This window comes from Melospiza melodia, chromosome 29 (assembly GCF_035770615.1).
Source record: "Melospiza melodia melodia isolate bMelMel2 chromosome 29, bMelMel2.pri, whole genome shotgun sequence".
Lineage (NCBI taxonomy): Eukaryota > Metazoa > Chordata > Aves > Passeriformes > Passerellidae > Melospiza > Melospiza melodia.
Window position 1 is genome coordinate 1,923,430 of NC_086222.1, and position 15,522 is coordinate 1,938,951.

The window sequence follows — 15,522 nt, forward strand, 5'->3', positions numbered from 1 at the left end:
TTGCTCTGCCCCAGTGCTGTCACAATCCAGGGCTTTCCACAGGAAAATTCCAGCAGAGAACACTTCAAACCCCTCTAAATTTTGCTGCAGCCAAACTCCAGAGCTTCCCCCTGGCACTGCCCTGTCCTTCAGGGTTCCTTCAGGGCCCTGCCTTTCAGCTTGAATTTGCCAGGAGGAGATTGTGCTGCTGCATCATCTTAATTCTATGTAAGAGCTTCCTAAAGCGGAGTTTCATTAGGTTAGGGAGAAACACACCATGGATTTCTCACAGACAGGAGAGCCCACGGCTCCTTTGTGCCCTGGAGTGGCTGAAATTGCAGAGAAACCAATCTCCAGCTTTTGCTGGCCTGGCTGGGAGCTCAGGCCCAGGCTGGCTGGCTGGTTTTGCAGTATCAGCTGTTACTAAGCACTTCAGCAGCAGGGAGGATGTCCCAGCGTGGGGCTGGTGCTCAGCAATAATTCAGATATGCAAAATGTGGCTGAACAATGCCCTGGTGCCTGAGAGCTGCTCTGGAGGGCAGACAGGCACATCCCTTCATTCTTTCCACTCCACTTGCTCTGGGGTTTGCTTCTTGTTTGGGTTTTGGACAAGTCTTTGAAGTAGAGTGAGTGTAATTAAATATTCATCTGATTAATCTGTGTTTCCCCACTAAATGCAGATTGGTGTGTCGTGGCATGGTGCACAGAGTGGATCTGATCCCAAGAGCTGCCTGAAACACCTGAAAACATAAAATTCCTTCAGCAGAATCCTGGCCAAAAAACCCCACCAGACCCTGCCTTGCTATTTTTATGGGAAGAGAAATTTGGGAGAGCAAATTTTTGGGGAATGATTTAAAACTAAACAGCAACATGGGAACAACAAGATCCTGACCTCACTGTGCAACTCCAACAAACATTCCTCTGGGAATGAAGCTCCTAAATCAGTGTTAATTGTGAAAATTGATCCCAAGGGTCTGATTTTTAGAGGGAAGAGGGTTTTGTTCATGGTGTCATTAATGCCAAGGAGTTCTCCAGGATTTTGTGGCCTTCCTCCAGCTTTGCAGGCTCCTTTGGAAGGGCTGCTTCTCCCTGGGTAGGAAGTGTTGTATTTTGATAAAAGCAAAACAGAAAAAAAAAAAAAGGAGTTTCTTTTTTAAATGAAGGACGCCCTGGCTTAATGGGGCTTGAAGTGTTTACAGGTGTTTCCTCACAAGTTCAAATTTAGTGGCCCTGGGGAGTTGAGATTCTCATAAGGCAGGAGCTAACTCTTCAATTCTGGGTTTTAGAAGGGTTGCACATTTAAAGGGCCAGGCTGGCGTGGCCTGGGGGCTGTGTGAAAACAAGAGTTTTGTGCCATCCAGAGCAGCAGAACATGAGCAAAAATCCTCCTTAGTGCCACGAGAGGCCAAAACCTTCCTGAAAGACCCTTTGCTGCTGCCCAGCCTTTCGCCCTGATCTTGCAAATGTGTGGTGAAAATCCCAGGAGAGGCAGGTTCCACCTCTGGCCGTTCAAACCCATCTTGGTGCCACCTTTTTAACGCAGAACATCTCCTCAGAGGAGCTGCTGAGCGTGGGGAAGGAGAAGGAGAAGGAGAAGAAGAAGAAGAAGAAGCAGCAGAGAGCAAAGGGAAAATGTAGAAGTGGCTGTGGTTGGAGGGGTGGTGATGTCACCGGGCTCAGCGGGAACACTGAGCTTTTAAAAAGCCGAAAGAAACGTCCTGACCCTCACTTGTCACATCCCCACCCAGCAGCCTCACACACACACTCACAGCCCAGTTATCCTCGGCCAAGAAAGGGGGGAAGAGCTCCAACACACCACAGAATGCACTGGCAAAAATGTAAGTGAGCTCTGGCTTTGCTTCTCCTACCTCTGGGTGCTGAGGGATAAACCAGCAGAGGGTGGCAGGGGAGGGGATGCTCAGGGATGGCTCCAGGGAGGCCAGGGCTCAGGTGTGATGCTCATTTTCCAGCAGGGATCCGAGCTCAGGGCTGCTTTGTTGGCTTTCATCACTATGAATCAAGTGGGAGACTATGATTCATAAAAACAATAACAGGATGCAGGTATTATATCAAAGGCTACGGTGGTTACGTAGCAGAAAATTTTCCTTTTGAAAAGTGAAACCTGTGAGAAATCTTATTTCTGTGCCTTTTTTTTTTTTTTGATATGTACTTCTTTCAGCTAATTAAAAAAGATAAGGAACAGAGCAGTTGAGGGCAATACAGATATGACTTTACAGGAAATCAGTTTTCTTGTTTTCAAGATAATTTCACTCCTCTGGGCCCACCTTTGCTGCAGTAGTTTACTGATCCTGCTCCAGGTAGGTGTTTGCTTCTTGCAAGGTTTTCATTCTCACTCTTATCACCACCATATCTCACTTGTCATCAGTAGGGGATGCTCATTTTGGCACCTGTGCTGCCACCCTTTGCCTCTCACCCTGCTGTTCCATTAGCATAGAATGCTGCAGCACACCTGAGTGGAAAAATTAATTTCTTAAACCCTTGCCAGTGACTTATCTGACATTACTCATCTTTTATCTCAGCTTGTAGGTTGTTCTGCTGCGTGTAGTAAACCAACCATGTGCCTTTGTGAGCTTTGAAATCTGTTTCCTCTGGTTTTTTCCCTTCTTTCTTTTCAGCTGAACATTTTGGAAGCTCAAATGTGTATTTGGGAAGTTTTGTTTGTATTTCCCCCTTCACCTTGAGCAGTTTTCAGGACAAGATATGTAAAAAACCTGCAAGATGATCACATCCAAATCCTGATTCTAATCTTCCATCTCAGATGGATTAACCCTGAATGGTTTATTTGTGTTGAGGTTTTTTTATTCCTGAAGTGACAAAGCAATGCTAACAACAATGCTTTGGGTAGGAGGAAATTGGGAACCGAATTGGTGTTTTTATTTTGCTTTTTTGCCTTTGACACTTGCAGGAATTACAAATCAAATTATGTCAGTCATTCCCTGATGATAATTTATAGACAACTCCTGGCCAGTGTCCCTTGAGCTTGTTCATCCTTGGATGTCCCTCCTTTTGTAGTTTGGTCAGAATTCCTTTTTCTAATATGGGACTGCTGGAAATCTGACTGATGATCCTGCTTGGAATCTTGCTTGATTCTCCCTCCTTTTGTAGTTCTGTCAGAATTCCCTTTTCCAGCATGGAATTGCTGGAAATCTGATTGATGATTCTGCTTGGAATCTTGCTTGGATCTCCCTGTTTTTGTAATTTTGTCAGAACCCCCTGTTTCTAATATGGAACTGCTGGAAATCTGATTGATGATTCTGCTTGGAATCTTGCTTGATTCTCCCTCCTTTTATAGTTTTATCACAATTCCCTTTTCTAACACGGAAGTGCTGGAAATCTGATCGATGCTGCTGCTTTTCCAAGCCGTTTCAGCGTGCTGTCTTTGAAGGAAGGAGGGGAATCCTGGAGACCCCTGGGTGACCCTTGTGTGACCCCCAAGCTCAGGGCAGGTACCAGGTGCCAGGTCCCTCAGGTTTCAGTGGAAGCTGCGGTTCCCAGCAGCTCTGAGAGTCCCCTTGGTGTCCCCCCTGTTTCCTGTCACTGTGACCGGCTCACGTGTCCTGCACCACCTGCCCCAGGCCACCTGTGACCCCAGGGATGTCCCCACCCCATGGCCTTGCTCTGGGGCAAGAAATGGAGGCAGAGGCAGAGCTCAGGTGACCTGGGAACTTTCCAAACTGAAACCCCGAGGTTTGAGTCATCTGCTGCTGACACCACCAAGGTTTTGGGTTCAATCCCTGCCCGGGCCACTCACCTCAGAGTGGGTGATTGTGGGAATGTTCCTCACTCGGGGTCGCCAGATGTGGTGGTGTTCTCAGGACGAGGGGAGAGATGAGAACCTTGACTCCGTGTTTCAGAAGGCTGATTTATTATTTGATGCTATATATTATATTAAAAGAAAACGATGTACTAAAACTATACTAAAAGAATAGAAGGATTTCATCAGAAGGCTTGCAAGGAATAGAAAGGAATGAAAATAAAATCTTGTGACTGCAAGAGAGTGCAAAACAGCTGACTGTGATTGGCCATTAATTAGAAACAACGACATGGACCAATCACAGATGCACCTGTTGCATTCCACAGCAGCAGATAATCAATGTTTACATTTCATTTCTGAGGCCTCGCAGTTTCTCAGGAGAAAAGATCCCAGCAAAAGGATTTTTCATAAGATATGTCTGTGACAGGTGATCCTGCAGGGTCCTGCCCAGCTGAGAACATTCTGTGAATCTCTGAAAGCCCAGAGGTGACACAGGAACTCCCTCCAGCAGCAGGTGTGACCTCACCTGGGGCCATCTCAGGGCACCTCAGGGTGGGTTCCTGCTCCCTCAGGGCCATTTCTGCAGGAGCACAGGGCAAGCTGGGTCCCTTTGCTGGGCAGAGAGCCTGGCCAGGCTGGGAATGTTGCAGGTCACAGCACAGTGACTCCCCTGCAGGACGGGGGCCCTGGTTCCGCTCAGCACCCAAGGGTGGCTCAGCCCGAAAGCCTGCCCTCCCACGGCCCTGGAGAAGTGACTGGTCGGGGCTCCCCAGGATTCTGCTGAACAGGAGCAGCCCCAGCAGCCCCTCAGGGATGGGGAATTCATGGGCAGCACCAGCTTTGTCCTCTTGATTTGCTTTTGTTGTGACCTCCGTGGTGGATGTTTTAAATTGACCCGAACGCTCCTTCCGTACGAATGGTTTGTGTTCTGCAAAGCGTGGAACCAGCTTGGGCTTGATGATCTCAAAGGTCTTTTCCAGCCTAATTAACTCTAATTCTTTAGGAATCTCCTATTTAGGTGCTGGTTTTGCCTGTGCCCAAGTTTTTTGGGTGATCAGCTCCCATTGCAGTCACTGGCAGAGATTGAGCTGCTCTGATTCCCTTCACCACCGAGAGATGTGAATTCACACCTCTGCAAATCCCTTCCCAAACGCTTTTAAAGCGAATAAAAAACCTTTTCTGCCCACAACAGATGTGGGGCTGCACAGAGCAACCCTGAAAGTATCAGCTAATGAGACTGAGAGGTGAAACTGCAGCATTCTGCACCTTGTGAGCGCTAATTTTGGTCAAACCCCACCAGGAAAGAGGGATAGCACAAAAGCTGAGCCCATCCATGCTTTGCAGAGCAGGTGTCAAACTCTACGAATGACCACAGCAGCAATTAAATGGAAAGCCTGCATTACTAAAATGGAAAGAGTATTATGGGCTGGGAGGAATTAGGACCTGAGGGTGAGATTTAAGGTTAAAGGCACTTTCTGTCTATCTCAGCTTCCCCTTTGCACCAGGGCTCCTCTTATTCTGAAACAGAGAATTTTTAGTGGCCCTCACCACTACATGGCCAAAACATCCAGCTCTCATTTGGCACTTGAAAGTTTTTAGGTTTTTTAAAATTAGAATAGTCAGAGCAGCAGGGATTAGCCAGCATTTTGTGTCTCCCCTTGATTTTGGTTTCTGTCCAAGTGGAAAAAATCTAAAATCCACTCTGTATTTGTGCATCTGCAATGCCTTCTGGGTGTAGGAACAAAATATAGGCTCTGCACTCATTTAGATGCTTTAGGTGTGAAGGAAATATTTTTAAAGGACTTTTTAAAGTTATAACTTTTTGATAACTTTTTAGAGTTATTAGAAGCATTCCTCAAGAAAAGCATGGGGCAGAGATTTGCCTGAATCCAAGGCTACTTTGATTCCTGGAAAATCTTCCAACACTTGAAGCTATTGGGCATTAATATCTAAACTATTCTGTCAAATGAAGAATGGACTGACCACAAAGCAGAGATAAAGATCACCCTGGGTTTTTTTGAGGGAAATTTTAATTAGCCAGGAAATAAGGACAGGATCATGACCAATGTTGATTCCCTTGCCACAGGTTTGGAGGTAAAAAGGTTTTGATTTGACTCTAAGCACACAAGCCTATGAAACGAAGCCTCTTTCTTCTTTTATTAGCCAAAGTTCACTGAGTCTGATAAAAATGTGATTTGGTCTCCAATGTCCAAACCATTAACTCGGGGCTTTGCTAATTGAAATCTAAATTTTTCTTGTTTGCAGTCAGCGATTGCTTTTCGGTGTTACTGCAAACAAGAGAAACTATTGGGCTTCTTTTCAATTATTTATTACACTGGAGGGTGAGAGGTGGAAAAAAGGGAAAACTATTTGCAGTGTTAACACTGATCAATTGATTATTTTATCACATGGTTGTGAGCACAGAAATCTGTGAGAGGCAGCAGTGGGGGGGTCACATGCCCTGTGAACAGAGATTTAGCTTTTTCAGGATTCTCCTGAGAAAAGCAGAGAAAAGAATGATCAAAGCAATTCTTATTTGCTGCTGCTGTGTTTGTTCCCATTTGTGGAATGTGTTCTGGAGATTGTTTGCCTGAGGTGATTGATTGGATTTGGAGATGCTATTTGGGATTTGGTGATGCTGTTTTGGATTCATTGACCAAAATTGGATCCGTGTGTGTGTGTCAGGACTCCAGGGCAGGAGTCATGGGTTTGCCAGTTAGTTAGTTAGTGATAGTTCTTGTAAGTGTAATATAACGTAATATAGTTTAATATAGTATAATAAAGTCATTAATTAGCCTTCTGAAAGCATGGAGCTCAGCACAGACATCGGGCGCCATACAGCAGGACGCTGCTGCAGGACCAGCAGGGCGGTTCAAAGTGAAATCTGCCTGCTGGGAAATGGCAGTGCCTGGGCTGGGAGGCTGAGAGCGAGCTGCAGCCCCTCTGTGTGTGTGAGTGAGTGTGAGTGTGTGAGGGACAGCCCTGCTGGGGGAAGCTCAGTGATCTGGAACTCTCCGCGCTTCGCTGCCCGCACCCTTCCAGCAGCTGCTCTGCCTCTCCTCCCTCCCGTTTCTGCAATGGTTAAACCAAAGTGCAGGGCAGGACAGAGCCTGAATTTTTGGTGGTGTCTTGGTGTGCCTTCCCTCCTGTGGTAATCACACATCCTCTGAACAGACACAGACATGGTTCTCCCAGGATTTTCCTGAGAAGCTGTGAGAAAGCTCAGAGAAAGAATTAAAACAATTATTATTTCTCTTTCTGTAACAGTTGTTTATAGATATGATTCTCCAGAGTGTGCTGTTCACAGCTCACCAATAGTGTGAGAGAAGATTCCTACAGGGCAATCAGGTTTAGATCCACCATCATTTCTATAAGAACTGTAGATTTCTAAAGTGCTTTTGGTGCCTTCCTGATGATGGAGTCTCTGCATCACCTTTGGCTGTCCCTGACACCCCTTCAGGGATACAGATCAATATTTTTGAGGTATTTATGCAGCCTGTATCTGCATAAATTGAGGGTGGCAGATCCCTTGGAACATTTTTGGGTGCTTCCAGGCTGAGCTGCAGCGTGGTCTGGAATCCAGCATCTCCCTGCTGCTCTCACTTGATGCTTGGAGCCATTTGGTGCCTTTCCAGCAGCTCTGGTGCTCAGCAGCAGCTTTTAAAGATTGCCCACAAGCCTTCAAGGCTTTTGTGGACTTTTAGCAAATACATCAGGCGATAACGTTGATGGAGGGAGCCTGGGGCTGAGCACAAAGCAGGGCTGGGGCAGCCTGGCCAAAGCTTTGAAATGGGCCCCAGTGAAATGTGGAAACCATTGCAGAGGGGTTGGGTTTGGGTTCCTTCTCTTCTTCCTCGACTGGAGATGTCTCAAACTGCCCCAGCTCCACTGAGCAGGTGAAAATCAAAATGTGCCTGCAGCATGTGGGTGTTCTGTGGTCCTGGAATTGCAGGAGATTGCAGTGTTGGTATTCCTTTATCTCCTTTAATTCCATTTTATTGAATGGAACTTGGGCTCTCGTGACTGAAATTAAAATAAATGGAATCTTGGTTCAAGACAGCTTCATAGTTTGTTAAAACCTTTCTATAAGGATGACTAAATCCATGTTCTTCATTTACAAAGATATTTTAATTGTCATTATTCCTCCAAATGCTGACATTTGTAACTGGCTGTGTGCCTTCAGCTCGATGAGGAATTGCACCCGGAAGCCCCAAAGCCATTTTGCTGTGGTCTGTCTGTGATGCTCAGACCCCACAGGCCCCTGAGCAGTGGAAAAGCAGCTGTGCTCACATTATTTTTATTTCTGGAGGTCAGCTTGGGGGAACCGAAATATGATCTGCAGACTTTGGTTTTTAAAAATTTTTTTTTCTCTTTATTTTTTTTTTCTTTTTTGGTTACTCTGCTTACTTACACCGGAAACTCTGAATAGGTATATTTGTCAGCTTTTACAGTAAATTTCTTCTTTCCCATCCCCCAAACCTGGAGCCAGAAACCACCATCCTTCCCCACCCTAATTCTGCAGGGAGGCCCTTTATGAGTTGGGGGTGAGAAACTCCCCAAAATGTTCATTTCTGCCACTCCACATTTGTGGAGTTGATGTTTTCACGTGGCGCCAAGAACACCAGAACTCTTTATTATTTGCACTCAAATAAATTAATACCAGTTAAATTGAAAAAGCAAAACGTGAATTGTATTAAAAGTCATTGTGGTTGTTTGTATGGAGCTTAAAGAACATTTATTCTCTTTTAAAAATTCCATTTTGAAAGCCACAGGACTTGCGGGAATGGAAGAAATCTGATTTAAAGAGCCACAAAGGATGTCCACAAAAAGCAAAGGTAGATCAGGCAAAGGCTGGAAAATCATCTTTGCTTCAACAACTGATTAAAAGTAAAATATTTCCTTAATGTGCATAACAAAGGCAACATTCAGTGCATAAATGGAGTTCTGTCTGATCCTAAAAGGATTTATAGTGGCCAATCAAAATTTCATAATTAAATTATGTATAATGAGTTAGTAGAAGAGCCAAGCTGAAGGGAAAAAAGTACTTTTGAAAAGAAATTAGAGCAGAAATGTTTATTCCGTTAAGTAATTTTTGTGGTGGATTTATGATCTCTGTATTTAGAGCTCCATTTTCCTCCTCCCTGGAAGGTGCGGCAGAAACATCTCAGTGTGCTCAGAATTAAATGTAGCTGGGAGAGATGATCTGAGGTGAAATTATTCATTCTTGTAGGATGTGAATCTAAATAAATGCTCCTGGGGTGGAATAACAGTTTAAAATCCAGATTGGAGCTGGACACACACCTGTACCTCAAAACCAAAGGCCAGTTCCAATCGTTAAAAATGGAAAACTTATCAATTTCTGTATTTGCACACTAAAGTGCAGTGGAAGGGGCAGGCAGCCACCTCTGCTATCGGTGCCTTTACAAACAGAGGCTTTGATATCCCCTACTTTAATTCTGCTATCAATCCCTCAAACACTCCAGTAAAATATGAGCTGTTAATGCTGGCTCTGGCAGAAACGTGCTTCCCCTGCTTTGCTGCTCACATGGCTTTGGGAGAGGCTTTTGGAGCTGCAAACCTAATTTTGCAAATTAATTTTTAATTAAATTAAAAATTCTGGCTCTAAATTTAATTCTTCAAAATGGAGCAGAATTTATGGGTGGGAGCTGGGAGGTTTTTGAGTGCAGGATCTCTGATGAGCTGTCTCCTGTTCATCAACCTCCTGGCCAGGCTATAAGCAAAATTTGTTCAGAACTGAAATACAACTCTGGTCTAGTTGGGACTTCGGCACCTGCTTGATCTCAAAATGAGATATTTAAGTCAAATTAATGATGTTTAAATGGTTTTTCAAGTGAGGATGTTTTCCTGATTTGGGTTGGTTTTATACCTTCTACCTAAACAGTGAATCAATTACTTTTAAATATCTAATCTCTGCTTTTTTATGTCCCTGCCTGGCCAACAATTCTGGTGTGTCACCTTTTGGGTATATTTGGTCTGATTTTCCTTTTGGGAGTGTGTGAAGCTGCTCTGCGGGTCAGTGGCACTGAGGGACACAAAGGAAAGGAAGAACAAAATAAATTTAAGGAAGAACAAAATAAATGTGTTCTGTTACAGCCACCAGGCTGCCGTGAGGATTTGGGGTCCCTAGGAGGACAATAAATGTTGCATAAATATTTAATTTATTTTTTTTTCCCTCAGCTTCTGCCCCGGAGCAGCAGCCACAGCCTCGCCCCTACCAAGGTGTCCGAGTGAAGGAGCCAGTGAAGGAGCTGCTGAAGAGGAAAAGGGGGAATGCACAGAATCCCAGTGCAGCTGCAGCTGCAACGGTAGGGAAAAGCAGACAGGAGGAAAATTCTCCCTCAGGAGCTCAGTGCTTGCCCAGCCCCAGCACCACGGAGCCAATGAAAGAAACCTTTGCATCTCTGAAGCATTTTGAAGGCCCTGCTGTTACCTGCTATACCATTAATATCCCTTCAGCTGGGGTGCTTTTATGTGCTGAGCACCTTCCACCACTTCATGGGAAGGGGAAGTGCTTTGCACTTGGCAGGACCTGCTGGCTGGGGACTGAAAGAGGCTCGGGAGGGAGGCAGCAGGAAACCATCCCCAGCCATCCCTGGCTCTTCGCTGCTCCTTTTCAGCCTGGATTTGCCCTCCCAGCAGGCAGCAACCCCAATACGTTTGCTTTTGTGTAAATTCTCTCCGCTACACAAAATCTAAACACACTTTAAGGTCAGACCTTGGCATTGATAACCAGCTGATAATGCCTGGTCTGCTCTGTGCTTCTCCAAGGGATTGAATTTAATGCTGATGGGCTTCACCTCTGATTTTTTATTTTTTTCTCTCTGCTACACAAGATTTAAACACACTTTAAGGTCCCCTTGAGCTGAGGTGTTTGTGGGTGTTTGTGGTGGTGTGTCCTGGCTGCCAGATTCAGCTTTTCTGGCTCTTGTGTGGGGTGGGAGAGTTCAGACCCAGCACTGATAACCAGCTGATAATGCCTGGTCTGCTCTGTGGGATTGAATTTAATGCTGCTGGGCTTCACCTCTGATTTTTATTTTTTTCTCTCTGCTATACAAAATCTAAACACACTTTAAGGTCCCCTTGAGCTGAGGTGTTTGTGGGTGTTTGGGGTGCTGTGTTCCGGCTGCCAGGTTCAGCTCTTCTGCGTGCGTGCTCTGCTCTGTGCTCCTCTAAGGGATTGACTTTAATGCTGATGGGCTTCACCTCTGATTTTGATTTTTTCTTCTCTCTTCCAGGTTGTTCTGCCCCACCAGCCAGTCCCTTCCTACTCACCCATGGGTAAAGTATCCCTGACCCTCTGGGGCTCTCCAGGGGAGACTGTGCTGAGCTGGGCTTTGATCCTGTCCTGTTTTGCAGGCCAGCCTTGCATTGACATGGACGCTGCTGGCCCTGCTGCTCTGCCTGGCCCAGAGGAAGGAGCTGTGGCCTCTGGCTGGCTCCCCCAGGCCCCTGGCACCCCCCTGCAGCCCCTGGCTCAGTGGAGCCCTTACCCTGACTACGTGTCTCACGAGGCTGCCAGCTGTCCCTACTCAGCAGATATGTACGTGCAGCCCGTGTGCCCCAGCTACACACTGGTGGGACCCTCCTCTGTCCTCACCTACACCTCCCAGCCTCTCATCACCAATTTTGCAGTAAGTCAAAAGCACCAAGCTGGAAATTACATTATTTCTCACCTTCTAAGAGCTGTGGGGTGGGTGGAATTAGACTAATTTATTTATTACTGTAATGCTGTGTGTTCTTGCATCCATTGCCATGTAGTTCCCAGGACAGGAATATGATTTGAGCAGGACAAAAAGTTGTGTTGTAATGATACTATACTATATTAAAGCTATACTAAAGAAAAACCCAGTGACAACATAGCTTTGACCTAATTGGTCAATCAACCCAAAACAACCAGAGTCCAATTAACAAATCCCTTGTTGGTGAACAATCTCCATGACACATTCCACATGTGCCAAACAACAGGGGTAGCAAGTAGAGATAAGAATTGTTTTGTCTTCTTTCTCTGAGCTTTCTCACTGCCTTCCCCAGGAGAAATGCTGGGAGAGAGAATGATGTCTCTCTCTGCTCAGAGAAATACGTGAGTTGTCGGCGGGGTAGAACAGTTGGGGTGGATGGAAACAAGAGATCTCTGCAGCCAGGTCATGGAATTTGGGGTTTATTGCAAAGGGCTTGGGTGCAGGGCCCTGCTGGGAGCTGCCAGCCACAGCTCAGAGCAGGCCTGAGAGAAGAGAGAGAGGTAAATAGATGAGAGAGAGAGAGAGGATAAGAGAGTAGGAGGGTAAGAGAGTAAGGTTCCCCTTCCAATACCATAAATCTTCTGTACTGAATATTCTGATTCTCCCTAACCAATCTAGTACAATTACAAATCCTACAGCATTTCCATACAGCCTATAAGAATCATTACATTACCGTATTGTGTTACATTTTAAACCCTAAAAACTCCTCTTTGGGCCCCTTCTGCCGAGCTGTAGAGTCTGCTCTGACCCTTGGAGCTGTCTGCAAGCAGAGGCTGTTGTTCCATCAAAAGGGGATCACCTTCAGCAGCCACACCATTGTTTTCCAGTTGTTCAGTGACTGAGGGATCCCAAAGCTTGCTTTCATTTCAATTCTAGTTTCTATATTCTCCAAATCTTTTACCAGACAATCACAACGATAAGGCTTTCCCGTTCCACCTCCCCCAGCAGTGAGTAGCACCCTGCTTGTCTCACTTTGCCGTGTCTCTGTGCCCTCCGCAGCCCCGCAGCAGCGCCCCGGCCGTGGTGCCACCGCTGGAGGTGACGGAGCAGCAGCCGCCCCTGCCCTACTTCCCGTGGGCACAGCCCCTGCCTGCCCTGCCAGCCTCCAGCCTGCAGTACCCTGCAGCCTCCTCCTCCTTCCCCGGGCCCCAGCTGGTGCCCGTGCCCATCTCCATCCCCGAGCCAGCCCCGCAGGAGCTGGAGGATGCCCGGAGAGCCATCGGCGCCCTGCCCATCGAGAAGCTGCTGCTGGAAGATGAGGACAATGATACGTACGTGTTGAGCCATGCTCTCTCTGTTGAAGGGATTTAGGTTGCACATCTGGAGCTCCACCCTGCAGCTCAGTGGGTTTGGGATCAGGCAGGGTGGGGTGGGAGTTTTGGCACGCTGTGATTTGTGCGGTGAGGGAAATTTGCTTTGTCCTGGCGCCCAGCACAAGGTTCCTCTGCTGTCCCAGATCCTGCTGCCGCTCCCAGGCAGGTTTGGACGCTGCACACTTCTGCTCAGCACCAGCACAAGGTGATTTTCACCCTCATGGCCTCAAAATGACAGATTCCAGTGTAGCCGCAGCCAGCTGTAGCATTTGGTGAGGGTACAGCTGTTTCTAAATATTGCCAAACCCGGTTCACTAGGGTTGCTTTTGTGTAAAGTCATTGTTTGCGTCTTTGAGCTGTCCATGGAGGAACTCTCACTAGATTTAGGCCACTAGAAAACATTGGGGTGAGCCTAAATTGACATTTTTCTCTCCTAAATTTTACAATTCCTTTGGAAATCAGGAAAACATAAAGCCTAGCTTTGTTCTGCTGGTGCAGGTAGGTGCAGTAGTGTGACAATAAAGCTGAGCTAAATGCCAGAGCAGTCAGAGATTCCTGTTTGCAGAGCAGGAATTCACACCAAGGCGTACCTGGAAGCTCTGTGCCCCTTGTCTGCCCCTGAGCCCAGCCCTGCAGGTGTGGAGCAGAGGGTAAATCCGTGTTATTTCAGCTGCAGAGGGGTTTGGGGCTCTGAAATGTCTGAATTTGAGATGTGGGGCTGATTTAGTGGCTGGCTGGTAACGCTGCTAGTGACAGATCCTGTCCCACTGAAGTCTCTGGGAGGTTTGTCTGAGTCAGGACTGAATTCATGGCCCTAGGTCAGGAGATCACTGAGAAAACAGGAATTTTCCAGACCCTGGACTGCAGCCCAACAAGGACTCCATGGCATTGCTGTTATCTGGCAATATTTTTGCTTTTCTGTAGTGTTTGAGTGTGATGTGCTGAGCCAGGGAACTTTGGTGGCCTTTCCTTGGAAAGCTCCCCAGGCCCAGAGGTGCACACAATTCCTTTATGGCTTTCTGATTTCCTTTCCTGGAGAATGAGTAGCTTCACTTTTCCCCATGATGAGAGTGTAAATATTTTGGTTGAGGCTCAGGAGTGCCATGGCACAGGCAAATAAATTGATGTATTTCAGGAGATACATCCCCTTTGAACCCTGTTTATTGCTTTCTTGACAAACAAGAGGCTCTTGGCTGGTGAACACAATTTCTCTGGGTTTTTCTGCTTTCTAAAGCCCAGGATTGTTAGATGGTTTTATTATTTACAAGACTAACTGAAAAATAATTTCTTGTACTCTTTATTACCTGGAGTCCAGCTGCCACCCAGGCAATATTTCAGCTGGCCTTAGAGTTCATTCCTGGGTGAGGTTTGAAAACCCAGGCTGAAAGTCTTAAAGACTTTCCAAGAGTATTTTTAATTGAATATTGACAAATGTGGAAGACACAAGCACTAGATCATGTAAGTGATCATAAAGTCGTTGGAAAAGAGCAGCAGTTGAGGTTGGCATTGAAATTAGTGGCTTATATTTGCAGAAAAACCCAGCAAAGAAATTAATTCCAAGGAGCTTAATTCACCACTGCTTCCTCCAGTTTTAGGATATTCAGAGATATTCCCTAGGTCAAACTTGGATAAAGCAGTTGTGAATCAAGCTCGTGGTTGCTTTGATTGCTTTTCAATTCCTTTCACTCCAATGTATGTAAATTCTGTGTGTGAACATAAAACAAAGATGAAACTGTTTCATCATTTCTTTCTGGGTTGTTCTGGTTAGAAAAAAAAGACAAATTCTTTTTTTCTTTTTTTTTTTTTCAATAAAGATCTACAGTAACTTTGCTATGCCTAGAGTGTTTTATTTCCTACCCACAAGCATTGGTTTAGCAATCAATTAGTTCAATAATATATGTACAGGCTAGAACCAGAGGCTAGCTGTCAGACTTTTGTGCTCATTTTACACATGAAGCAGACTAAGAAGGAATTCCTTGATCCAGCTGTGGCCTGGAGGCATTTCCTGCAGCAGTCCTTGCTCCTGCAGTTCAGCTTCAATCACTTTTATCCTCTCCTGGCACCCTTGGGGATGTGTGGGTGTGCAGCCACAGCTAATGCTGAGCTTGACTGAAAATCAGATTAGCCAGAAAATTGTATTTCCACTTCCTGAGATTGCAAGGAGTGGCTCTGGAGAGAAACTACCCAAGGAGAGAAACAACTCCCACCACCTTCTGCCTGAAAAGCATCAAATATTTCTGTCTGCAGCAGAATGAAGCCAGGGGTTGGTGTGACTGAGTGTGGGATGGGCTCCTCCTGTTTCAGAAGGTTGGAATTTCCTTCAAGGAGGAGCTGGGGGAATGGAAGTGGCTCCAGCCAGAGCCAGATGAGCAAAGTGAAGCAGAGAAATGTTCTCTCCGTCACTGAGGGCCACCAACCACTCCCTGGGGTGTGCCAACTCTTTGTCTGGTGCAAAATATAGGGACAGTAAATAACTAATAAATAAATAAATAAAACTCCTCTCACCAGGAGTTTTGATAGAAATTAGAGTGTTACAGGTTGATATATTACAAATGCATCAATAGAGAGTTTAACAGGCTGATATGTTACAAATACATCAATTAGGGAGTGGTTGCTACCCCTGATGGTGAGGTTTCACCCACACACCCAGAGCTGTATCACCCCAAAAAGGGATTTATACATCCAATTCTCCAAA

The 15,522-nt window shown here is 45.9% G+C and overlaps 1 protein-coding gene across 1 annotated transcript; it reads left to right on the plus strand.

The window, feature by feature from the left end:
• The first annotated feature begins 1,612 nt into the window (after positions 1 to 1,612).
• POU2AF1 (POU class 2 homeobox associating factor 1) lies at positions 1,613 to 14,627 on the plus strand. The gene is made up of 5 exons (XM_063178381.1): positions 1,613 to 1,817; positions 9,953 to 10,080; positions 11,011 to 11,053; positions 11,132 to 11,406; positions 12,514 to 14,627. The coding sequence occupies exons 1-5, from the start codon at positions 1,802 to 1,804 to the stop codon at positions 12,823 to 12,825; spliced, it is 774 nt and encodes a 257-aa protein (XP_063034451.1). The 5' UTR covers positions 1,613 to 1,801; the 3' UTR covers positions 12,826 to 14,627.
• Positions 14,628 to 15,522: the final 895 nt, after the last annotated feature.

Bases quoted from the DNA above. Each gene is read 5' to 3' on its own strand.
- POU2AF1 (XM_063178381.1), top strand. The intron at 10,081-11,010 runs GTAGGGAAAAGC...TCTCTCTTCCAG, and splicing joins GTGCAGCTGCAGCTGCAACG to GTTGTTCTGCCCCACCAGCC. The intron at 11,054-11,131 runs GTAAAGTATCCC...CCTGTTTTGCAG, and splicing joins CCCTTCCTACTCACCCATGG to GCCAGCCTTGCATTGACATG.